We start from the raw sequence: 26,049 nt of genomic DNA, 5'->3' as shown, positions 1-26,049 counted from the left end.
ACAAGTTGGGAAGAGAACGTGGAAAGACCACAGCCTTAAAAACAGGGACATACTCATCAAAAGTATGCACTGGCACTAGTTGCTGCCTAGGAAGAGGCACTATATACACAGTTCAAAAATATTAGACAGACTTCTTTATCCTTTGAGGTTTTCTGGAAGTAACTGTGAAACAAATATGGATGACTGCCAGTCCTCTCCATGCCATCATGGAGACTGCGTAGATGGTACAAACGCCTTCACGTGCAACTGCCACCCAGGTTATACAGGCCTTCTCTGTCAGCACGAACAGATCAATGAGTGCTTGAGCAGCCCATGTCAGCATGGTGGCACTTGTTAAGACCTTGTCAATGGCTACCAGTGCCGTTGTCGTCGTGGTACATCTGGCCCAGACTGCCAGTTCAACGTCAACGAATGCTTTTCCAACCCATGCCGAAATGGTGCAAAATGTGTGGATGGGATTGACTCTTACACTTGCGAGTGCCTTCCAGGATACACAGTATGTATCATATAAAGATGGCATGTGTTTCCCTTACTACTTGTCTTTAATGCTTTACTCTGTGCTGTGCTCTGCTTTACACAAGATGAAACAACTGGCACAGATACAACTTTTCTAATAGCATGCTTCTTGACGTTTCTTACCAAAATGCGCAGCTTTGCACACGAACAGATCGCTCATTGTTGATAACAAACTTGATGTATTATGATGACCACATGATTGTGCAGCAAAAGAAACATCACAGAAATTAAGAGTGGCTCACAATATGTTGTCTGCTTTCAGGTATTCATTGTGAAACAGACATCAATGAATGTGCCAGCAACCCCTGTGCAAATGGAGGTGTTTGCATTGATCTCATCATGGCTTCAAGTGCAACTGTCCTCGTGGCTACTTTGATGCTCGTTGCCTGTCCAATGTGAATGAATGTGCAAGCAACCCATGTCAGCATGGCGGTACCTGTGAAGATGAAGTCAATCATTTTGTCTGTCACTGCCCTCCTGGCTATGGTGGCCATCGCTGTGAACAGGACATTGATGATGTCAGTCTAACCCATGCCAGCATGGAGGCAGCTGCCATGACGCACTGAATAACTACTCATGTGCCTGCATAGAAGGATACTCCGGGCGCAACTGTGAAACCAACCTGGATGACTGCAGTCCAACCCTTGTCGCAATGGAGGAAGTTGCATTGACTTAGTGGGCACATTTCGCTGCGTGTGTGAAGTGCCTTTCACTGGACCGACATGTGAGGTTGAACTGAATCCTTGCTCACCAAACAAGTGCCGAAATGGTGCACAGTGCTCGCCATCTTCAAATTACCTAGATTTTGCCTGCTCTTGCAAGCTTGGCTTTACTGGCAGGCTTTTGATGAGGACATCGATGAGTGTGCTGTGTCATCGCCGTGCCGCAATGAGCCACATGCATCAACACAAATGGCTCCTATGAATGTGCCTGTACCAAAGGCTACGAAGGCAGGGATTGCCTCATCAACACTGATGACTGCGCATCCTGTGAGTTCTTTTCTAGTGAATTTGTCATTGTAGATTGTGACATAAGTTGAAGTTACGTATACAGCTTATAGAAATCATTATTAGTATTTTTAGTATGGCTACATACAGGGCTACTGCAGTGTGTGTTTTCTAACAGTTTTTTCAATCTTTTACTACCTGTACTTCGAACAGATCCCTGCCAGAATGGAGGCACTTGTCTAGATGGAATAGGAGAGTACAATTGCCTTTGTGTGGACGGCTTTGGTGGCAAGCACTGTTCAGTAGACATCGATGAATGTGCCAGCAACCCTTGCCTCAATGGAGCTACATGCAATGACTATGTCAACAGCTATGCTTGTGCATGTCTTCCTGGTTTCAGTGGCACAAATTGTCAAACAAATGATCAAGACTGCACCTCAAGGTGAGCCTCTAATATTCTCATATGCACTAGAGCATATAAATGTGGTATGAATTCTTAAAACACAGTTTCTAATAAACCTGCTTTATGCATCATTGTGAACATGTCTAGGTAGGCAAAGTAATGTTAATTGTACCTTATATAAATTTAGTTGTTTAGGAAAAAAGAAGACTTCAAAAACCTTGATTCTGCCACAGTTGCACAATTAACCCTGACAGCCATGGGTAGAGATACCAGCTTTAATAGATTGAGTTCACAGTAATCTATGACATGATTTAGTTAAAAAATGCATACTAAGACTGATTAACCTTTATTGCTTTCACCATATTTGTTCACACATTTGGCTAATAATATAGTGGCTTTCTAGACTACTTTAATTTGTGCACAAAACTATTAAAAGGTCAGCCTGAAGCCAGTACACAAACATAGGACAGGTGCTTGGTGTCCTCTGTTTGTGTACTTGCTTCAGTCTCATCATCATTCATAGTTTATGCAAGAACATATGTGTGTCTAAGTAGCTAGCCCACTGATAAATTTTCCTTTTAGATTAGGTAATTAAGATTTTTCACTTTCTTCCATTATACTTCTGCCAGCAGAAAGACGCTTCTGCAGGTATGAGTCAAAAGTTAACAAATAAAACCTTAAATTTAATTGTTAGTCATACTACCAATTATGTAGTGCTGTTTGTGTAGGTATTCCACATGAACAATGAGCTATAGGCTAAGGCTTTGTACCTTTTCTAAAAACATGCAAACAATTTTGCCACATGCACTTTGTCGATGATAGCACATACGTTTGCTGTTTGTTATTGTGACAGAAATGCGAACCTCAACCAGCTGCGTGCGGCAAAAATGTTGATTTATATTCACAATGGGCGGAACTTGGCCATGGTGTGTGTATAATTTAACTTTTTCATTGAGAAAAAAAAAGCCTTTAACATATTCTTAATAGCTATGGTGTGTGAATTATATATATATAATTCACACCCATATATATTATATATATATATATATATATATTATATTATCAGAAAATACATTTACCGAACTGTATAAAAACTTGTTTGAACCCATAGTTCCAATAAAACACACAATGCAGTGACATATTAATACAACAGACACGTACACATTATATATATCTATATATATCTATGCACAATATTGACAAACCAACACTGAAAACCTGCTTGTTTTTGACATACCAGCTAGATATGAAGTTTACCTGGACAGAGAGTGTTGATTTTGAAATAGCATTTTCTTCAGAGATGTAGTGAATTACCTGTTGATCTAACATCATTAGGTATTGTGCTCCAGATAATAGCACTGGTAAATTAAAATAGCCTTTGCCCACATGTGTCTTTAGTGGCTAATATGTTGAGGCAATTGTTAGTTACAGCCATTGTGTCCAATGAAGGTTGAATGTGCTAAATGTTATGGTTCATTACCTGCCATTACTTTACCTTGAACGTGTGAGCACTTATACATTACTTCTTTCCGATAACATAATTGACTAGTTAGCACCACATATGTTTTGTACATGCTGTCCCATGACTCAATAACAATTAGATGATGGACAAATGCAAAATAGGGTGTCCACAAAGTAGATCACTGGAAACATTCACAAGCTTGTACTAGGAGTTGGGCAACTGCTATTACAAGCTTCAACTGGCTTCAAACGGCAGCTCTTCATGATCAAACGTGATGCAGATGACAATACGATGTGAAGGGAGTTTTCAGGTGTGTGAAATGAAATTTAGGATTGAGCTCGTAATGTGTTTTAGTTGTGTCTGAACTATGCTATTGTTTTTGGAAGCTCTGCAAGTTATTTTGTCATTAAGAAAATAATTTCTAATTTTTAAAAAATTCAGCATTATTTCTGGCATTACTGCTTACGCATGGAAACTGGAAAGCCTATAGATTCAAGAGAAGGCTTAGAAGCTATGATATTAGGGGCTGCAGCTTAATATTTTATACTGTTGCTGTGTCATGGGTAGCAACCTTTGGGGGGAGAACTTATTGATGTGAATGAGGGCATGAAGAATATGGTTTGGACAATCAGCTATGCATTTGTGCAGGTCAATTTCATTGGGCGTACTGTTTATGTGGAGCTTTAGCTACTCATTTTAAAGAAAATTCATTGAGAAATTTAATCTATAAAGGAGCTTTCACTGACATAAGGTTACTGCACTGCTCACAAATGGTACTGACAAGAATACTTACGTGCCTTGCTTTCTCTTGTGCAGTTCATGTATGAATGGTGGAACCTGTGTCGATGGTGTAAACAACTATACGTGCCAGTGCAGTCCAGGCTACACAGGCTCAAACTGCCAGTACCACATCAATGAATGCGACTCCCAGCCCTGTGCGCATGGAGCCACTTGTGTCAATCACATTGGATACCACACCTGTCACTGTCCCTTTGGCTACACAGGACCTCGTTGTGAGGTGGGCTGTGACACATCACTGTTTTCTTGGAATTTCACGCTGAATGTGAATTATTGAGCTGCAACATATTGAGCTTGTATCTTTCATTAGCTGAAACTATCGTTCATAATGTAAGTTACACAGTTCAGTAGTAAAAGCTTGTGGACATGCTGCGGGACTTGAATGTGTGAATGGCACGTGAAGTCTTAAATTGTAAACCCTTAGAAGAATGCCAATTATCCTTGCTCTAAATAGTTTGATACTCTGAATGAAATTAATTTTTATGGTGTGTGCTAAACAAAAGCTTTGCAAACTCATTTATGTTTTATTATAAAACACCAAATCCAGTGTTTCATATGATCTATAATTCATAGTCTGGATTGGCCATGGGAGAATGCCAGATTGTTGCACCACTGTAGTAATGTGCCAAGAAATATAATTGTGTATTATTGATGTCACTCTATGGTGCTACAAAGCCGCCTTTTAGCTTTTCTTTTTTACCAATTAAGCTATGGGTTAGCTAGAAATTAAGGTATAGTTTTAATAGCTTTTTTTTATGAAATGAAGCTATAGGTTTTTACGAAATGAAGCTATATGAAGCTATAGGTAATCCTGACAGCGCATTTTTTTTCTTTTATAGATGCTGGTGGATTGGTGTGCCAAAACACCTTGTCTCAATGGAGCTACTTGTAAGCAGTCTAATAACACATACCAGTGCATCTGCAAACCTGGTTGGACTGGTCTGCTTTGTGATGTGTCCATGGTCTCATGTGAAGATGCTGCATCCCAGAAAGGTTAGTCTGAATTTATGGAACCACAATACCTGAGAACAAAATGCTTACATAAACATCAACTTGTGCAGTTGTTGCAGCTGTTGTCAAAATTATTCTTTTTTATGAATATGCAAAATACCTGAAAAATGCTGTTTGTGTGCAGGTATCAAAGTAACAGACCTGTGTGAGCACGGCGGCACATGTGAAGACGTCGGAAATAGCCATCGCTGCGTCTGCCCTGAAAGCTATGAAGGCAGCTATTGCCAACGTGAAGTTAATGAATGCCTTAGCAACCCTTGTCAAAATGGAGCCACCTGCCAAAATCTAATAGGCCAGTACAAGTGTGACTGCCCAGAAGGTTTCCAAGGGCTCAACTGTGAATACAATATAAATGACTGTGACCCTAATCCATGTCACAATGGAGGCACCTGCCATGATCTCGTTAACAAATTTGCCTGCTCTTGCCGTCATGGGACAGTAGGCATCTTGTGTGAACACAACGTCAATGAATGCTTTGAAGGAGCCTGCCATCATGGTGGAACTTGCCTTGATAGAGTTAATGGCTATGAATGTGAATGCAGGCCAGGATATGTGGGACCACGGTGTGAAGGAGATGTCAACGAGTGTCTCTCAAAGCCTTGTGATCCTGTGGGCACACTGGACTGTGTCCAGCTAATTGATGATTACCGCTGTGACTGTCGCCCAGGGCATGCTGGTAGGCACTGTGAGCTCAAAGTGGACCCATGTTCGTCAAACCCTTGCTTGAATGGTGGTATCTGCCATCCTGGACCTCGTGGACCAATGTGCATCTGCCAAGAAGGTTTCCGTGGTGAGACCTGTGCCAACCAGAGCTGCAGTGACAAGTGGCCATGCCGTAATGGAGGTCAATGTCGGGGACACTCCTGTGTCTGCCCCCATAGGACATCTGGTAGCTTATGTGAAATCATTGAAGAGGAACTCAGTAAGAGTGCCTGCACACTAGGGGCTTGTCGAAATGGAGGCGTTTGCAGAGAAGTTGCAGGTGGCAGGATAGAGTGCGACTGCCCTGCCAGGTGGAAAGGACCTCGCTGTGAAGAGTATGATGGTGGCTACAGAGGAAGTCTGTCACCACCTGTGGAAGGCATCTATGACATATTTTTGAAATCCCTAGAAGAAGAAAAGAAGCAGTGCACCATGCGTCGGTGTGAGAAAGGCAGGCAACCGTCATTGTGATGAAGAGTGCAACACGTATGCCTGCGACTTTGACGGCGGAGACTGTTCATTAGGTAATTTCAGGCTGCATGAGGCCATTTATTACATCAGGGTCAAACAGTCACTAAAGTATATTTTTCTGTGGCTTTGATTTTTCTGCACTGACACTGTTTCAATTTTTCCTGCTAGGTATCAACCCCTGGATGAACTGCACTGCTGCCATCAAATGCTGGGAGGTGTTTAGGGATGGTAAATGTAACATGGAATGCAACAACATTGACTGCCTCTTTGATGGTTTTGACTGTCAGAAAGATCTTCAACCTTGCAAGTAAGCATGATTTGTTCACTACAGCAGCAATGCAAAGACTATCTGAGTGAAATTTGACATACTCGTGGCTTATAGTAGTCTTAGCAATATCCACTTGCTCTAACATAATATAATTGACAGAGTCATATTTGGTTTGTTTTACAGTGAACACTATGACACTTACTGCATGAGGAACTATGGTAATGGATTTTGTGACCAAGGCTGCAACAACGAAGAATGCAACTGGGATGGCTTGGACTGTGAAAAAGGACCGCCATACCTTGCTGAAGTTCCTTGCTGAATGTCATCATGCTTCCATTGAGCCAGAGGTTTGTTTCTTGGTTTTATTGCCTAATAATTAATGGCATAGTAAATTACAGGTAACATATATATGAAAAGACAGTTAAATAAGCTATCTGTTGGAGCAAAATGTGACGCCAAACAAGGAGGCTTCTGCAGGCCTTTATCAAACCACAATGCACCCACAGCAACAATTGAGGTGGTGCCTTATCAGGGCCTTATGTATGCTTATGCATTTGTAGCAAACCTGTGGTGATATCATGACCTTGCAATTAAGCTGTGCAAAGCTGTTGTAATGTAGTGGCATTTGTCCATTAACCAGATTGTGTGCCTGCATACTGTCCCGGCTTGTGCTAGGTGGGCTCTTTCTCAAGGATTTGTTAATCCTTGAGAAAGAGCCCACGTACTAACGGTTAAAACGTAGCTGCGACGAATCCCCGACCGAGTCCCATAGAGCCCAATGCATTCGCTGACCGCTTAAGCCGTAGTGGTTCGCCCTATGCCTACCGGTTAGTGCGTACCCTGCGTACCGCGATAACTTTTTGTGCCATAAAATTTTACTGTGCTGCTCAACTTCCTGACGCCAGAATGTGCTGCCAAAGGTCTTCCGCCTTTTTGAGAAGTGCGCAGATCAGTCGATCCCCGATTCCGACTTCCGCGCGATTGCGGCGACGCCTTTGCGGGCATCGGGAAAGAACGAAGGCGAGGTGGCGGCCACCGACGAACGCGCCGACATGACTTATCGCCGACAATCTTATCACAATAAGTATCTTCAGCTATCTGCTCGAGCACGCGTGCGACGCAGAGCTACTTTTTTAGCCTACTGCACGCTTTTATTAGGCGACAACCCCTGAACGCGCTGGGCCGCCGATCGCTGCCGCTTCGTTGTGCGCGGCCGTCTTCAGGCTCAGGCTGAAGTTGAATTAATGGCACAATGCTCGGGCAGGGCGAAGAACTTCAAGCCATGTACCAACTCAGCTACAGCAAACGCTACTAAGCCGTCATCAGGCGCGCACCGCTTTGTAGAAGCGAAAGCAGATCGCTGTTGCGTAGTTAGCGTTGCGGGTCGCGGGCGCCGAGAGACCTCGCTGCATTGACGCTATCACACTAAACGCACGTGTACGATACAGCAAGCGTAGCGCGGTTGTAACCATACTGCACGCTTTTATTAGGCGACCACCCAACGCTCCTCCGTCCGCTGTCAGGACCGATAGAGCATCGCGGAGTGCGCATCGCTTGCATGAAGCTCGTCATCGCTGCGTTAACCGAACAAGCTACTCGCCGCATCTGTGCACGATCTGGAGCGAAGTGGGTACGAACAAATTCTCACGATAAATGCGCGCGTGCGGCACAGCAAGCGGCCCGGTAGTGACGGCGTGAGCCGAGTAGGCGACGCGCTGCACGCAACTAGCCGGGAGTCGATCGGCTCCACGCGGCCGTACCGCGTTTCACTGGAACTGTCAGTTTTCGTTTAGTAGCAGATCGCGGTTAGACGCACACACATATACCGCGGAAAGCAGACACTGTCCGTTCTGTCGCTATGTCGGTCACTGCGTTGACCGCGTATCCCGGACCCTGCAATAGTTTCGAAATGCTCTTCGGCGTCGCCACTACGCCTATCGCCCATGAAACACAAAACCTCTATAAAACGTCTTTAAAACGTTTAAAACCTCTATAACCTCTATAAAACGTTTCCTAGAGGTTTCGTGTTTCGTGGGGGCGGGCGGTTGTGCGAGTGCCAGGATCTGCCAGGATCTTTTCCACTTTGGCAAAAGAAAGAAAAGGCTTTGCGGTGGGTACTTTAGGCAATATTTGCTGTGGCACTCTATTTATTTGCTGGCGGCGATGGCGTACGCTAGGAGATGCAAATTTGTACTTGGTGTTTAATGCGTACTACCGTTTAGTGCGTAGTTATGCCGCGTGCCCGGCAGGTACGTATTAACGAGGTTTCACTGTAGCAGAACAGATGCCTGGCTGACGCACTTATCGCCTCCTTTCCTAATTCGAAACGCTTCGATTATTTCTCTTGTCGTTCGCTTCTTGTGCTCGTTGATTATTTCTGTGTCAGAAAGTTTACGCTTGCAAGTGCATTCCGTGCAGTGCATCGCTAAGTGCGAGTACGGGGCCCCCTTTAGTGAATTCTCATGTTCGCGAACGCGCACATTCGGGCAACGACCTGCTCGGCCGACGTATTCCTTTCCACATGTGAAATTAATTCCGTACACAACATCTTTGTTGCACTCAACATATACCTCCTGCCACGTTTTATGTCACATCGTAGCACTCCTTATTGGTAGGCATACGATGACACCCAATAGCTTTTTGAGCAATTTGAATTCTTATAAGCAGCACTACATATACAAAAAAGGTATCTTCTCTCTTTCTATCTTTTCATTGCTTGCTCCAGTGAATACTGGGAATATACCATTTTCGTAATGCACAAAAGTGCCTCTGTACACTACATATTTGCTCAAATAATAGCGGCACTTGCCGTGGGTCAGATGAAGGCAAAGTTCTAGCTGTGTGTGCTGTCTTTTGCACATGTTTTTGTCATGAGAGCCAAGTTTACATTTTTAGCATCTTAACACAAGCAATGTGCGCTTGTACAGGCAGTTCGCAGAAATCACTGCCCCGCCATTACTTAGGCAAGCTTCATCGTAGGAAAGCTAGCTTTACAGTTATGAAAAGGGTCTACGTACCGTATAAACGCGTGTAAGGGCCGCACCCGTGTAAGGGCCGCACCCCGTTTTTTTGAAGTGCATATTCTAAAAAAAAAAAAAAAAAATCCGCGTAAGGGCCGCACCCACACTTTCCTCAACCAATACGTATTCAAAATGCGCGCGCGCGTAAGCTTCTAGGCGTGGTCGATAGATGGCGCAAGGAAACGCAACCATCATCATCGTCACCAGAGTATATTTATATATTTTTGGATTTTATTCGTGTTAAGATGTTCGTGAAGTGGGCTAAAAATTTTAACTTTTTATTAGTATCATAGACCCGCCAACCAAAGGTTAAAGTAGGATTTTATTCTTCAGCTTCTCACATCTCTATACAAACGCGCTATCGGCGCTATCCATATCGGCATTAGCATCACCAACTTTGGCATGGCGTTCATTTGTTCGGTTTGTGCAGTTCAGCCAGCCATTTGCTGTAGTTTTTTGCACTGTTCGATGACCTTCGTGCTAGCTTGTTTTCTACACGGCGTTCACGTTTTGGCAAGATGGGCAAGTACCTGAATAGCTACACTGCTGGCTATAAGTGAAGGTGATCGAGTATGCTCTCTCGAGCATGGGAAACGTGCCGCCGGCAGAAAATTTCGTACGTTGACGAGAAGTGTGTTCGACGTTGGTGTGCTCAAAAAGGAGCCTTGCGAAACACCAACGCACTAAGGGCGCTTTCCGAGGAGAGCAGTGGAAGTTTCCCGATTTGGAAGAAGACTTGCTCCGCTATGTGACTGAAGTGCAGAATGATGGTCTTGCGCTCACAACGGACATGCTGCGTGTGAAGGAACTAGCCTTGGCGACTGTACTTGGGTGGATCCTATCTGCGTGGAGCTCGGTGTCGACGGACATGTGTCCCGAAGTTTTAAAGTCGCCGGGATATCTAACAGCTTGGATGGCACGGAAGATGACTGCTTGTGGGGTGACGGCGCTTCGCAGCACGCCATCTCATCTCGGACTCCAAGTCTGAGGACTCGCCGAGTGACGACGATTGAGCACGTATGTCGCAATAAATGTCGTATACTGCAATAAACGCTCTTCGTTCGCTAACTGGTGCGTTTTTACTTAAAAAAAAAATGTCGCGTGTATGGGCCGCACCCTGAAAATAGGCCCTCATTTCTTGAAAAAAAAGTGCGGCCCTTACACGCGTTTATACGGTATTTGCCGAGACATCTTTTCCTTAAGGTGTTGAGGGACAATCACTTCCATGGTGCTGACTACATGAAATTCAGGCAATCGGAGGGATCCTGTAGCGCTGGCCAGCAGGGATTCTTCTTGCTGTTGTAGAGGGCTATAACTGTTTCCGATATTCGCACCATCTGGGGTTGCTTGTTTCTTGCAAGGTGGCCGTTGGGGACAGGAACGCCGGCCACAGGGCAGAGAGAACCCCACGCAACAAATGCCCCAGGTGACCAATGAACGAGGTGAGAGTGCATGTAGATGTGGTCACATTATTGCATTTAGCTAACTTAGTTGCATGTTACTGAGCAGTGCTCTTGAGCTAATTGGGCATTTTGAAAATTGATAACATTGCTTTAAATATTAGCGCCATCTCCCTTGACAGCTTTCATTTCTGAACACAGCATCTAGAGTTGTGTTATAGCCTTGCTGTAGCTTATTTTTCGTTTCACTGATAAATGGATCTGCTCACTGCATGGAACCGTTTAATGTGTGAATACACCCTCCTCAATCTTGCATTAATTAGTGGTTATCTTTACTGCACATAACTGTTCATTGCTTTGCTGCATCTTGCTTGACATTTTATTAATGAATATAGCTTCTCACAGCTAGGAAGTGGTTTTCCTGGCATTCTCCATTTCTCTGAGAAAATTTTGCTTTTGATACTTTCATGGGTTGAGGCTCCAGTGTTTATGTAAAGTAATTGTGCTGTTGGGCTCGTTTCAGTGGGTTTTTACAGCAATAGTCTTGCTTTATTTACTAATTCCTGATTATTTGTGATAAGCATTGGAATCATCAACACTTTAGCCTGTGTAAACTTTTGCGCAGCTGTTGGTCAGTCACAGACTAAACTTGGTTTGGATTCCTGACCCTTGCTAATGTACAAAGCAGACGTGTCTGTTATCGATCGCATGGAGTTGATTACTTGTACTCATTTATATTTTCTGTCACTTTTGTTATGATATAATTTTCTCATGTAAATTCTAACATTCACTGTAATTCACTTGCCTTCTATTCTGATTACAGGTAGCAAGTTACTTTGTTCGCTAGATAAGCTGTAACAGGAGATGCAGCTTTTAGCGTCTGTATTTGGCACAAACTCCAGTAGCATGTCCACAATCATAGGATACACATACTTCGATAGGCAAACCTTAAAGGCTCTGTATTTGTTTCACCATCTTAACCACAGTTTGCATGGTCTGTATAGTTGGTACCATGTTCGGCATCTCGCAGTGGTTTCACTTTTCCTTAGCAGTTCAATAGTTCTCGAGCTTACCTCTACAAGTTCACCATCCGTCTGGTAAATGGAACACCTGTAAAAGATGAAGCATATTTTAGGGGTGTGCGAATATTCGAGTTTCGAATTCGAATCGAATAGTACCTAATCGAATAATTCGATTTGACTTTCGAATAGATAGTATTTCAAGTTTCGAATAGTTCGACAGGACGAATATCTAAAACGCGACAATGGCCAATGGTGCAACTTGGTTAGGGTGGGGTGGCTAAAACTAATGCTGTCGTTACAGTAGGCCTTTCGTTAGAACTTTCATCGACATCCTGGTTTAAAAGCGAGCGCATGCTGATCTTAAAGCAGATTATGTCATTTCCGCACATAGAACAACACATGAGAAAATTGTCAAGCCCTTCACTACTTCATTCCCGAAACGAAAGCACGGACTTCTTGCGTAGTTCGGCCGCGCCGTAAAACGTCCTGACTTTGGCCTGCAGAGCCCTCAGTCATTGGCTTTGCATGTAAAAATTTGTTCACGCTGGGCAGCCGCCAGTGCCGCACCGAACCACTCGTTCAGAAACTGCCATCTTCTGGCACTCAATTAAAATGCTGCTGTGAACGGGCGCCCGAAGATTTTTGGGCCCGGAGCGCCCATGGCGATGAAGCACAACATTATCGTTGTCAGATGAGCTGTATTGCGCAACCATGGGAAAAGATCTAGCTACCATACCCCCTTCTGTCAGTCGTTAGGAGGTTAGGAGTGGTGCTGCTGACTGTAATTGCGGCTCTTCTATCAACATGCTTGCGCGCCCTTAAAAGCTGAAACAAAAGCCACTCCCAAACAAGTGTGTAATAAAATTATCAGCACACCGTAGCGCCCCTGATTTTTCCTTTGTGTTGCCGTAGCCAGCGGTACACACTTCGTATAAATATTAGAGCTGTGCGAATAGCAAAATTTTGGGTGCGAAGCGAATTCGAATATTGAAGTGTGAGTGCAAATTGAATCGAATATTTTTTAAATATTTCTCGAATATTTCTAGAATATTTTTCGAATACTTCGAAGTGAAATTGCAGGGAAAAAAAGTTAGAGAGGATTCCTAAGCATAATCTTATGAGATAGCAACATGAAAGTGTTTCTTTTCACTAGGTTGATGAAGCACTGGCAGGGTGGTGTTTCATAGTTGTCTTATCAAGAATGAGGCAATGTAAAGGCCAAATTGTATTTATGTACATGATTTGGTGCAACGAAAGTGTTGCCGACAACACTTTGCACGTGATAGGCAAAGATATCATTTCCTTAGCCTCTCCTCCTCTTTCAACTTCTGTGGAAGCCCAACTGATGTGGCGGACAAGGGTGGGCTCCCTTCATGTCCGGAGTTCCAAATCTGCCTCGTAGACGTCGATATATAAGAACATCTAAAATTTTGGATGCTAAAAAGCTTCGGCTTCCGATTTTTTGGACTTCCAGCCCAAATTTCAGGTCCAAAACAGCATTAATTGAGCCCCCACCTCTGCCATATCTTTCATCTCCATGTTGGAACCAGCGTTTTCTTGAGGTAATACATTTGCGACCGCAGCAGAGCATGAAAGGCAGCTTTGCCGCAATACCAGGGTGTGATGAGGTGAAGTATATTGAAAATCTAGGCACCACTTTCAATCGGACGTGTCTTGGCAAAGTTCGACCATAACGGAGCTTGAAAGGCAGCTTTGCCGCAATATGAGAGTGTAATGAGGTGAAGCATACTGAAAATCTGAACGGGTCGCTTTCAATTGGGTGTTGAATGTATTTGTTTTTGGGAAGTTCGAATAGTTCGAATAGTAAAATTCCAGTGCGAATCGAATCGAATAGCAAACACTATTAGAAAAATATTCGAAATTTCGAATATTCGCACACCCCTAATAAATATACTATTTGATATTCGATATTTTTGGCCACTATTCGGCACTATTCGATTCGAATTCGATTCGAGGTGAAATTTCACTATTCGTACACCCCAGCATATTTTCCTGGCCCCCTCAGGTTTCGTTTAACGAGACTGTGCTGTAATTACTGAGCAAGCAAACAAATTTTCTTTGAGGCGGGAAGGATTGAAATTCAGATAGCACTGTCCGAACAGCTGATTGATAAAATGGTCTTTGAGGAGAGGCGAGTGAGAGCTTCCTTTTCCAGACACAGGGTAAATGTGCAAAAGACGAGGATAGAAGGTAAAGCCTCTTCCCTGTCCTCCTCTTCTGTGCATTTACTCGGTGTCATGTCACACCAACAAGCCCGGACTGTTACCTTAATGTACTCCATATTGCAGGACGTGCCAACAGCCCAAAGAAGACCACAGAGCCACCAGCCTGGCAGCAAAAGGCAGTGCCCCTGTCAGTTCAGGACGAGGCCGCCATGCTAGCTCAAGCAATCGAGCTCAGCCACCTGGACAACGGGGCCGATAGGTAAGCTTCTAGGTTCGTCTTGTTAATCATGCGGCGCTCCCAGAAACCTGTAAGGAATGCACAAGTCTGCCATTGTATTTCTTCCTTGGTCTCTTTTTTTGTGAGCTGCACACAATCAACAAGAATACTACGTATCACTTGGCTCAGTTCACAGTTGTAATAGTTCTAGGTGTTACTGGTGGCCAGTGGAGGGACTGTCAACTGCATAAATAATGCATGAGCGTAATGCTTTTGCGAGAAAGGCTGTTTTGTGTGGTGTAGGTGGAAGGTACATCTAGACCTTGATGGAACTAAGTGTATAAAACTGGCAGCATATCTAGTCTCGTCAATGCGTCTTTATTTTTTAGTTCCAAGTACTATGTCTTGCGCACCAGGTCATGAACGAGTTCTTCTTGGGTACCATGGTCACCTTTCCTGGTTGCATATACAGTCGCCGACCGTTTATTCAGACTCGGCGGGAACTGCCGAAAAGTCTAAAATAAACGGGAGTCCAAAAAAAAAGATTCACCAGAAAAAACCACCTTTATTGGCCCAGCGGTCGGAAAAAACTTGTCAATGTATGTCTGTACACATGCACGCTTACGCGCGACCAAGTCAGCCTGTATTTCAGTCAATGTTTGGCGGCCATTGTGGGTCGGCAATAGCACTGCAACGGCCTACGCTAAACCCGCATTTGATGGCTGTGGTGAGGGAGGCACGTCATCGCAGCAGTCACTATCCACATGCGCCGATTTGAGTAGCTTATGGATAATCTCATCGCCCAACTCGGCGAAAACTCCCAAGCAACTCCAGATTGAGGTCAGCCGCCTTCTACCTGGCAGATCATCACTGCTTTTTTCGCCATCATCAGGGCCTTGTACTTGCCGCATTTCTTTAGTTCTGACGGCACACATGGAACGGGCGGCGTCGGAGCAATTTCAGCAGATCAGGCCTCGCACGCCAAGCAACAAACAAGGGAGCGAGACGCAAAGCTTGGGGACGCAGATCAGGCCGAGCCACAGAAACATCTCGCAACGCATACCGTCAAACGCACACCAAGCTGATCCCGATCTTGGCTTGGCTTGGCCTGTTTGGCCGTGGTAGCTGTTCATTGGACACTTGACTGGCTAAAGCCAAATGGCAACCGTTACGTGTAGCCGAAAAACATAGCCTTCGAGATCAGTAATTTCTGTGTGGATTTTGACACTGGCACGATCTCCAGCTATAGTCAGTGCAACATTTCAGTGCTGGCAACCTAGCAAAAATGTTGTAAACATCGCTGACAGCTTGTCAAGGCATTCAACGTCGCACTCGATCAGCCAGCCGGAGTCCAAAAAGTCGAATGGTGTACTGTGGGCCGTCCCAATTTTCGGATGTGAGTGTACATTACTTCAATGGGACGAGTGGCAGTGCTGCAAAGGTGTCCGAATAAACGAGCACGTCCAAATTTTCAGCGTCTGAAGAAATGGTCGGCGATTGTACACTTGCATGTTTTAGTCGTCAAACGCCATGTGTAGCCATCTTTCAAGGCATTTCACTTCTGCGCAGCAAAGTGGAAGAGGAGCAGCTACGCATTGTCCTGGAGCAGTCTCGGCAGGAGGCACAAAGAAGAAGAGGAGGAGGCGGCAGCCATCGACGAGGGGCATCACGCTTTGCCCGCCGAGGCTGGGGAGGCCCCGGAAGGGGAGGAGGAAGTGCCGAGCATCGCCCACAGTCTTCACCGCCACCACCACCGCCAGTGCCCCCAAACCTCCTCAATGGCATCACCATTGTGGGCAGCATAGACGCTGGCCGCCTCACCTCGGGAGGCATGCCTCCTCCTCCTCCTCCTGCGCTGCACCAAGTTCCACCTCCTTCTCACCCACCTCCTCCCCCGCCTCCGCCATCGGCTAATGCAGAGCCTGTTGTGACGTTCGACCAGTGGCTGTCTCTGTGCAGCCGCTACATGCCCCTTCTGGCGCAAGGCATGGTGGAGCTCCAACGCACATGTGCCGCAGTGCGTTCGGCGGCTCCGTCTCTCGAAGGGTCACCTCTTTTGCTACCGCCCCCGCTTTGGTCGTCGCGCTTTCCTCCATCAGCTGCACCGTCACCTCTGCCACCCATGACCCCTCCTCCGCCTCCTCCTCCTCCCCCCATGAATCCACCCATGAACTCATCCATGAACTCATCCATGAACTCTCCCATGACCTCACCCATGGGCCCGCCTCCTCCCATGGGCCCTTCTCACATGGCCCCACCTGATGGGGGCCTGCTTGGTGCTGCTGCTGCTTCGGCCTTCCAGTGCCTTCCCCCACCAGTACGACCACCAAGGCCGGTGAGTTCTCTTTGCCTCGCAATGACTGGCCTCCCATGCTCTGCAAGAGGGCAGGAATTGAGCTATGCTGTATCAAGTGTGGTGTGGGCAGTGCATACTGTCATTGTTTTTACAGCAGAACTGTTATGCCTATTGTTTGTCTGAGTCGCAGTGTAAACAAGAAACAATCAGCATGCTGGCACGTGCTTAGCATAGCTCTGCCTAGTTAATCGTAGCCAAGCCTAATTGAGCATGGTAAAACCTAATTAGCTAACCATAGCTGAGCTAATTAAAGGGCCCCTAAACCACCCAGAGGTCGAAATTTAGTTGTGGCGTTGCAGTTGTGCACGAGTCTACAGCGAACGCTGGCGGAGATGCACGCGCTTTCTCGTTTCGCTCTTTCCTTCGCAAGGCTGCGTTCGTCGGCTCGTCTATCCACCTCTCCGAGTGCCCTTCCTCAGCGTCCGAGGTGGAAAACGCAAGAAGCGCACGCATCTGATAGCAGAAAACATGCCCTTGTTTGCCCACTGACAGCGTCTCTTGCTCGCGACGTCACCTAATCATACAGGTGACGTCAAGGCGGCTGCTGTCGACAGAGCAAAGGCGCGGAGAGGAGCAGGCGAGCGTCTGTTGGTGGTTTAGTGGCCCTATAAGGCAAATGCTAATTAAGCAAAGTTGAGATTCTGGTGTGCGTAGTCATGCCGAGCCCGGCAAGATGTGCCAAGCTAAGCCTTCCGTAAAAATCCTGACTACACGCCCCCTTCCTCTTTTGGGAGCTTTGAAATATGCACACCCTTCTGTCCTCCCGCCAGTTTCGCTATTTCATGCTCTGTTTTTATTTGCCTGACGAGGATGATTGAAACAGTGAATGCATGCATATTCAATAAAGCATTTAATTGAAAGCACGGGTGTGCATTCTTCAGTCTTAGTGGCTCTTCCACCGCCATCTTGAATTTTGATCCACACCCGAGCAAGGGTTCCCCAACCAAATCTTGTCGGATTTATCCTTTACTGTGGGGGGGGGGGGGTTTGCTTGGGATCTTACGGTAATTAAGACTGAGTCTATGTGGTGCTAATTATATAATTAATCCTAAGTTGAATCGGGATGCAAGCTAATTGAGGCTAAGCCTCCAATATGCAAAATAGAGTGATTAAGCTAATTAACATAATTAAGCTAATTAAGGTATTTGATGCTGTGATTTCCAAGCAATACACAATCGAACCCGATTGATACCTCGCTAATACTTGGGATTTACAAGGCGATCACGTGAACACTTCATGCATTGGCATGTGAATGCACATGTGCCTAGTCAAGCCAGGACCAGCCGTGTGCCGACTCAGTGCAAGCTGCACAATTTTTTTTTGTACGAGAGCCTTGTTTTGTGGCTTCAATAGATCAAGTGAATTTATTGAGTACTGCCAGAACAAGAATAAAGGTTAGGCCAGAATGTAGGTGGACTCCCCAACTGACCAGTACTTAAAATTGAAATAAGAAAGAAAAAAGAGACTTAAAAGAATGGCCGAAGCGTCAAAGGGTGCTCTTACTGTGCAATATAAGCAGCTGTAAATGCTGCACAGTGACAACGCCACTTATTTGCATTTGTGTTTACATGCTAGTTCCATATGCCCCCCCCCCCTCCCCTCGCAAGAAAAGAAAAGAGGGCTGAAGCATTATCTTCATAAAACATCGAAACCATAATAAAAGGACTTTGAAATGTGCTCTCATAAGTCCAAAGGCAGGCACTATCTCTGCGCCTTTCATTCATATGCGTTCAGGGGTCACCGGTAGCTGTCATGAACGCAACTCCTGGAAAATCTGCACAACCTTCGTCTCTGGATATGGTGTGGTTTGACCTCAGAATTAAGTTCTCTTCTGATTGCTGCTTGTCGTGATGTGATCCTTCTGTGTCCGCCAGTAGCAAATGCTTCCCGCAGACACACCAAATTTGCTGTGTGCTGCCAAATTTCCTTACGTCTCCACTATCATCTTCGCTGTTTTCTTGACTGCTATGGTGAACTGTCATCAGGTTCTGCTCATTTTCGAAATAAAGTAGAAATAAAGCAACCCGAAGCCCAAGGAGATTCTCAATAGAGCAATGAAAACGCAAACTGTGGCTGTCTCACGGCACAAGGCTGGTAGTAAAGAAAGTGGCACCGGTGATGGTGATGGTGATTGAGATAGTTGAGTTCTTTTGCTCGTGGTGATCAGACTCATCTAATTTTTTTTGCTAATGACCGTTATTTCATACAGGAGTCGGTTCATCACACATTTAAAAAAAAAAAAAATTCAACCTATATTCAGGCTGTTATAGTATAGTATACATTTTATCCCCAATCCTTTAGGTCTTTAATGTAATTCTTTTATTGCAGTAAGTTAAAATGGACACCTATGGCTCTGTTTTGCTGTCATTGTCATGTTACGGTGGGCCTCATAATCATCGTGTGGTGTTTTTCGGCATGTAATACCTCGTGGTTCAATTTAATTGTGAGTGTACTAGGTGCCATTGTTATGTACATGCATGTGGTGATCTTGTCTTGCCCTTCATTGTATTTGGTAGGACAGTTCTCAATGCGTCTTGTCAGATTGTGTCCATTCAGCCTGCATTGCTGATCCCAAGGGATTTGGTACTGCGCTGTAGGTCCGTGGTGCTGGTCACAGCGCTGGTTTGCACCAGAAAAATCTGCAGCACCATCACCAGCAGGTGCCAGCTGCACATTTCGGTGGCAAGAGGCAGCAGCACTCCAATGAACAGGTGAGCAGCCCTTCCACATACAGTCGCCAACCGATTTTCCGGACCTGTCGGGAACCGCAAAATAGTCCGGAAAAGTTAAGGCATGAAAATGAAGTTTATTTGTTCTATAGCAGCCTAAAAAAACTCTTAAAGGGGCCTGGCAACGCTTTTTCAGCATGGTCACAAAATGCTGCCGATGATATGCGTGAAAACGCTGTTGAGAACACTCGAACCAAACATTATAGCGCAGCACGTGGCCTAGAATTTACAATTAATTCTCAAAGTCAGCTAGAAATTGTTCCCTCTTCTCTGTACAAACAGTGCCATATACCCAATTGCTGTGCCCTATTCCTTCCCAACCCTGTAACCAGTGTACTGGGCATAGGTAAAAAAGCGGCGCAGATAAGTAAGCAAAGCTAAAATTGGAACTGAAACCACTTTTGCAGCTTCTCCAAGAGGCGAGCAATATCTTTTTTCATGTAGTTCCTCCCTCGGCCCCATTTTCTTATGGGGAAGCTTCAAGAGTACTGGCAGTGTCCACGAGGGAACTCGCACGCTCAGTCGTTGAAGTTTGCGAAATATTTGTAGGAGCTTTCTTCGCACAATTCAAATAACTTAAGTCGTGAGCTAACTTATGTCCGCTTGAAACAGTGTTGTGGAAAGGTAGCCTTTGTAATCAGAAGTTTGCTCACATTGCAAGAATGTATTTATGTCCAGTACACTCGACACCAGTATCCGATTGGCGCGCATTGTGCTAAACATTGGGAGATAAAAAAAATCTGCGAGGGAGCATCACAGGACAATCCTGATTTTTTTCTTTTTTTCATGAGCCCATGCAGCATTAAAGAAAATGAAACAGGAGCATGATGGGAATTCTACCACGAGCACGAGGAGGTTTCAGCTTTGGAGGAGGTTGGCTTGTGGACGCTAGGCGCACTCCCTCCTAAGTTTCTTTTTCTTCCATGGTGCTAAATGCGGTGTGTGACAGTTATCTATACGAAACTTTTTCTTTTTCTCGGGTCAAAATGAACCGCAGTCGTGCTTTCTGAGACAATTAACCTTCTGACAGGACCAAAAGAAATATTCTTTCAAGAAAGAAAGCAGAATGTGCGTACCCATTAGTGCAACAAATAAATCCCAGTGTCCAATATACTGCACATGGTTCTCCGGTGAAAACCATTGTGCTTACTGGCTCCTTTATTTCTTTGCTTGCTTTTCAATAGCCTTGCTTGCTTCAATAGCCTTGCTTGCTTTTCAATAGCAAAAAAAAAAAATTTTGTGCTACCCTACAAAAAACGCGGGGTAAAAAAGAATACAGTTGAAACCCGCAATAACGAAATCGGCGGGGAAAGCACAAAATTTCGCTCTGGCGGGAATTTCGTTGGCGCGAGAATGCGGCAGAAAAGACATGGTATTTCCAAAAAAACACATTCTATTTCCAAAAGTCAGTAAGTTTGCTTTGGCGGGCCTTACCATGCAGCAATCTCATGCCTCTCGATCGGGAATCTCGTTTGCCACGGCACAAAGTTCGCTCCATGCACTGGTCAGTGACGGCGGCACTGCGCTGTCACCAGCACCGTTATCAAGTGCGCCTACAGGCGAAGCTTCTTCGGGCCCCGCTTGATCAGCGCGGATAAGCGCAGAATCGTGGACAGCGAACTGCACGCAACGCCGAATTCTTCGGCGATGTCCATTTTTTCCCTGCCCTTTTCCACCTCACTGATGATTGCAGCCTTATCTTCCAGCGTGATGAACTTCCGCTTTTTCGTTGGAGGCGGCATCTTCGCAGGTAGCGAAATAAGACGAAGCCATCGCAACACACAGTTCGCGTTGCACCAAGCGACCAAGCAAACGCTTCACAAATGGCTCCACACACGCGACCATGTGCGCGCAAAGCCGACAAAGCCAAGCACAGAGCCAAGCCAACGAACGAAACTCCACGAGGAATGTGGATTTGGCTACGTAGTCCGCGATAACGAGCAGGTGTTTCGGCAAGTCATCATCATCATCATTGTCGCCAGCTTTATGTTTTTTTTGTAAACAATGATGGCGGCTGCTTATCAAGTGCACTGTAGCGATAGTTTTGCACAATTTAAGTGTAGCATGAATGCATTTCAGCAGTTTTCGAATGTAGTTCATGTTGCGAGAGTAGATTATTTGCGCACTCGTGTTTCAAAAATTTCGTTAATGAGGGACTGCGGTATGAATATCTTTCGTAGTCGCGAGTTACGAAATGCATTGACTCCTATGGGCGCTCGCCGGTGCTCCGAAAATATTTCGTTGCGGTGAGAATTTCGTTCCCTCGGGATTTCGTTATCGCGGGTTTCGACTGTATACCCAAAGTCCATGGCCGTTGGCTATGTGAAGCATCGTGAGCTACATAGTTATCATGGCTGCCCCAGAGGCCACCACGTGTCCATGCACTCGCGAGCACAAGGGTGCGCACAGGTCCTTGAAACGCTTGAATACCCTTGAAAATCGAAAATCTGTTTTCAAGGCCCTTGAAAGCCTTGAATTTCGGACCAGTCCTTGAAAAACCTTGAATTTGTTGAATGCTAAATTTGAATTCGTATTTATATTTTTATTTCTTAATTGAAAGTCGCGAAAAATGACCTGTGGCGCCTCTGGCAGCAAGAACATGAACGATCCGATGTACCCAGCCATGTGGGCGTTGATTGCTGTATGCGGCTGACGATTTTTTTGTAAGTATTGAAATATTGTTCGTTACTCTATATTAAAAGGTATTACTCCATAAAAAAGTACATATAGGCCTGCATTAGTAATGTGCATTTAAGTGGCACTGCCTTCGCATGACATAATGATCCCATGCTTGTCAGCGCGTCTTGAGCAACATTTCAGTGTGCTCGTGCAACCGTGCACACAGTTTCCATGTCGCTAAGATTTTGGAGCGACATAGTTTTGCTACCTACACTTCGTCTCAGAAATGACGTGCACTGCTACTCGGCGCGGCCGCACATATGCATAGTGACGTTTTTGATGACTTGGCTTGGCTCGTGCATCGAGAGAGCAAGGACGCCGGGACAAGCCACCCATGACACAGGCACAGGCAACCTGGGATGCATGTGCACACAACGCTGTACAAATACAGGGAAGGTGTATAATGCCACATCATCTCATTGTAACAGCTTGTTATTTTCAAAAATAGTTGAAAAGCTCGAAATAAAGGTGGTTAACCATAGTTACAGGAACTCCTGCAAAAGCAGAATGATAGCTTTTACAAATCGCGAGAAGGGCTGGCGGCATCGCTATCAATTCTCAGCGTTGCTGGAGGAAAGGTACATCCTTGTTTAGAGCCTTTCAGATAGAAAAATACTGCTTGTAAAATTACTATGTGCTTTTAGGATTAAATACTGCAGCTACATACACTGCGAAGGGTGAGCTTTCTGTTGCGCCATAAAAAATGTCTTAAGCCTCCATACAACGAATTCCTCGATATTACAAAGTTTTTCTATTCCTCGCCATTACTCCATAGACAAGTCCACTCCAAGCACATGTATTTGCAGCGGGAGACACCCTTGATATAACGAATTTCCGCCGTCAACAACCTAAGGATTTTGCCCAGAATTTTGTCATTTTGGCAAGAGCAGGAGCCGCGTGCATCTTCTGCAGTTGTCCCGCCGATGAGAGTGCGAAACAGCGGCGTCACACATGGCGCGCTTGAAGCCCCGGTGACTGCGATGCGAGAGCGAGCGCTCATTTGTGCGTGCGGGTGTGCACGAGGCGGGCAGGCAAGGCCTGCACCCCTCGAGCCGGCTTTCTTGCCACCACGGGCGTGTGCACAAGCGTGCCCCCCACCCCTCCCCCCCATCCCTTCAAACCTCATCCAGCCACTCGCGGGTGCCACCACGATAACCGCGCCGGCTTTTTGTATTAAAAAAAAAACTTAAAATTTTCTTTTGCGTTGGCTGCGCCACTCTTCGGTTGTTGCAGTAGTCTCTGAACTGCACATCGTTAACCTGACACCAGGTGATGCCACTAAAAAAAAATCCTTGCTCTGTTGTTACGCTTCAAGTTCACGCCGCATATGGAGCAGCCCCTGAGGAGCTTTTGCGATATTTTTTAATGCCGACAACCGTGTCGTCACTACTGAGGAGATGTCAGATTAGGCGCTGGTGGAAACTGTCCGCGACCACGGTGACGACTGCTCTTTGGAGGTCAACTCGACACTGACTTCATGCGCTTTGCCATCTTGCGCCACACCATGGTTTCACGAGATCTTAGCCTCCGAGATTGGCTCCGACAATGCGCTGTCGCGTTGCTGGAGCCAATCTCAGAGACCACAGCTAGATGGTGACTGAGCAGTGTTGTATTGATGTCCTAAGAACATTCAGAATTGCCATCCCTCACATACAAGCAATAGAGCAAAATAATGCAGTTTTTTGTCGCTAAATAAATGCTTTGGGTGAGCTCTGTTTTCAATTCCCCTTGTGTTTAATTTGTGCGTTTCTCTTCTGAATTGTGCTGAAACTGGATATGATGAAAACCTGCTTATAACGAATTTTTTCGGGATTTTTTTAATTTTGTTATATCCAGGTTTAACTGTAGTTAACAGCATTATTAGAGCTGTGGATCATGTGTGCAGATCCACATTGGAGGGCAGGCTTCCGGCGATGCGGGTCATCGCCAGCACCATAAAAATGTGCAGCACCATCCACATCAACAACCACCAACAGCAGCTGCTAATGCTGGCAGAAAGCAGCAGCACACTGAACAGGTAAGCTAAATATCAGAGCTGTGTATTGCATCTTGTGGAGAGATTGCAGGTCTTCAGTGACCACAGCAAGCCATTTCTTTCAAACACCCTTGGTGAAGTTCTCCGGGCTTGCAACACCGTGCACCAGACAACCTCCAGCCGTTACACTCAAACCATTGGATTGATGGAGCAATTTTATCGCATGCTCACTCATTGTCATCTGAAGAGGAGCTTTCCTCTGGCGATTTTCTCAGGCGATCACTCACAAAAGTTGCTTCACTTTTGCTAAATTTTGCACGGCTTGGCCACCAAACACCTAGGCGATTGTGCTTCTTGTGTATTGCCAAGTACGCTACTTTCACATAGTGCCAATAGCGCTGTTGGTCATGTTCTTTGAAAGTTCAATACCAGGGCAGACAGAGTTTCACGGAAGTGAAACTCTCCGAAAGTGACTTCCCGAGAAGTCACCTTTCGTGTCTTAGAACTTGTTTGGGATTGAGCAGATTTGAAAACGTCGCAATCATTTCATTGGGAAGTTGCACTAGGCCTCTCACTGGCCCTGGGAATCGCAAATAGTCACCTTGTTTACGTTGAGCCGCTGAGCTTTGTGGAGTTCCTCAGCTCTTCGTTTCTCAAAAGCAGATGTCACATAGAATGCACTGTCACCATGACGTCATGAATGAATGGAGTTCAGGTGTGATGGAAACGTAAATGTACCAATTACAAACCATCATAATGCTTACTACCATAAACCATCAAAACCACGGAATTTAGTACATGTTTAAAATTGTTGATTTTTGCAACTATTCAAACAGTTGAATTCAAGCAACGAAAATTGTAAAAAATAACTAGCCTTACAATTGATACAGCATAATTACATTGTTTCTGTGCGTCTTCGTGAAGTAGATGTGTAAAACGGTACAGCTTTTGCTCGAGCTTTGGCCACAGTCGTGACGTGGTACGTCATTAACCCTTTGTATCCCACGGCCAATTCAGTTGCGCAAGTAAATATTTTTTTGTGTATATGCAATTAAAATACATGCGATAGTGGGAATAAACCAAAAACCTGGAAAATTTAGCTTTATTTCTAGAAAAAAACAAGTGTCCACACATGTCGACGCTGGGAACACCAGTTACACTAGGTCCATCATCCTTGTTCATCGTACATGAGAACATTGCTTGCCGACAGCTCTGTTTCAACGGATTAATTATCATCATCATCACTACTTACCATAATCAATGTCTTCATCATGCATTTCAACGCATTCATCTTTAATATCATCATCATAAATGTTCATGTGGCTGCTTGATAACAGCTTTGATTGAACACTTTCATCATCGTTCATGACCGTCATCATCAGTGCGTTAATCCTCATGTTCAAAGCTTTAATATCACCATCATTATCACCATTCAAGGCCTGTTTGCTTGCCTGCAGATCTATTTCTACGTGTTCGTCATCATCTTTATCGTCGTTGGCTATCATTGCTAACGTGTTTATGGTTACGTTCAAACTGAATGCTTTCATTATCAGCAGCAGCATTGTTCAAGAGGCCTTTGCTCGTTGATGGCTCTGCTTCAACGCACTAATTATCGGTGCTCTCCAAATCGGAACATTCGCTTCCGCTAGTCAGCTAAAAAATTAGCGCATGTATGTCTTCATCACGTACTCCGCGTCCTGAAAAAAGCCAATAAATTCTAAACATAACTTCCAAAAGACGTATTTAGCTATACAGTAAAATCTCGTTAATTCGACCCCCGTTAATTCGGAATTTCGGTTAATTCGGACGCGGCGTCTGGTCCCGTCCAAAATGTGCATTGTTCTATGGCTGAGAACTCTCATTAATTCGGACAGATTCGACCGCGCT

The 26,049-nt window shown here is 45.1% G+C and overlaps 1 protein-coding gene across 1 annotated transcript in view; it reads left to right on the top strand.

Annotated features, from left to right (window-relative positions):
* Positions 1-26,049, top strand: part of LOC119393423 (trithorax group protein osa) — a gene marked incomplete in the record, with an annotated part of 81,181 nt that overhangs the window by 23,392 nt on the left and 31,740 nt on the right. Inside the window, 5 exon segments of the mRNA XM_049416243.1 lie at positions 10,960-11,040; positions 14,330-14,465; positions 15,993-16,758; positions 19,377-19,490; positions 24,073-24,204. Of these exon segments, the coding sequence (XP_049272200.1) occupies positions 10,960-11,040; positions 14,330-14,465; positions 15,993-16,758; positions 19,377-19,490; positions 24,073-24,204 (1,229 nt within the window).

This window comes from Rhipicephalus sanguineus, chromosome 5 (assembly GCF_013339695.2).
Source record: "Rhipicephalus sanguineus isolate Rsan-2018 chromosome 5, BIME_Rsan_1.4, whole genome shotgun sequence".
Taxonomy (NCBI): domain Eukaryota; kingdom Metazoa; phylum Arthropoda; class Arachnida; order Ixodida; family Ixodidae; genus Rhipicephalus; species Rhipicephalus sanguineus.
This window is presented reverse-complemented; position numbering and strand designations above follow the sequence as displayed.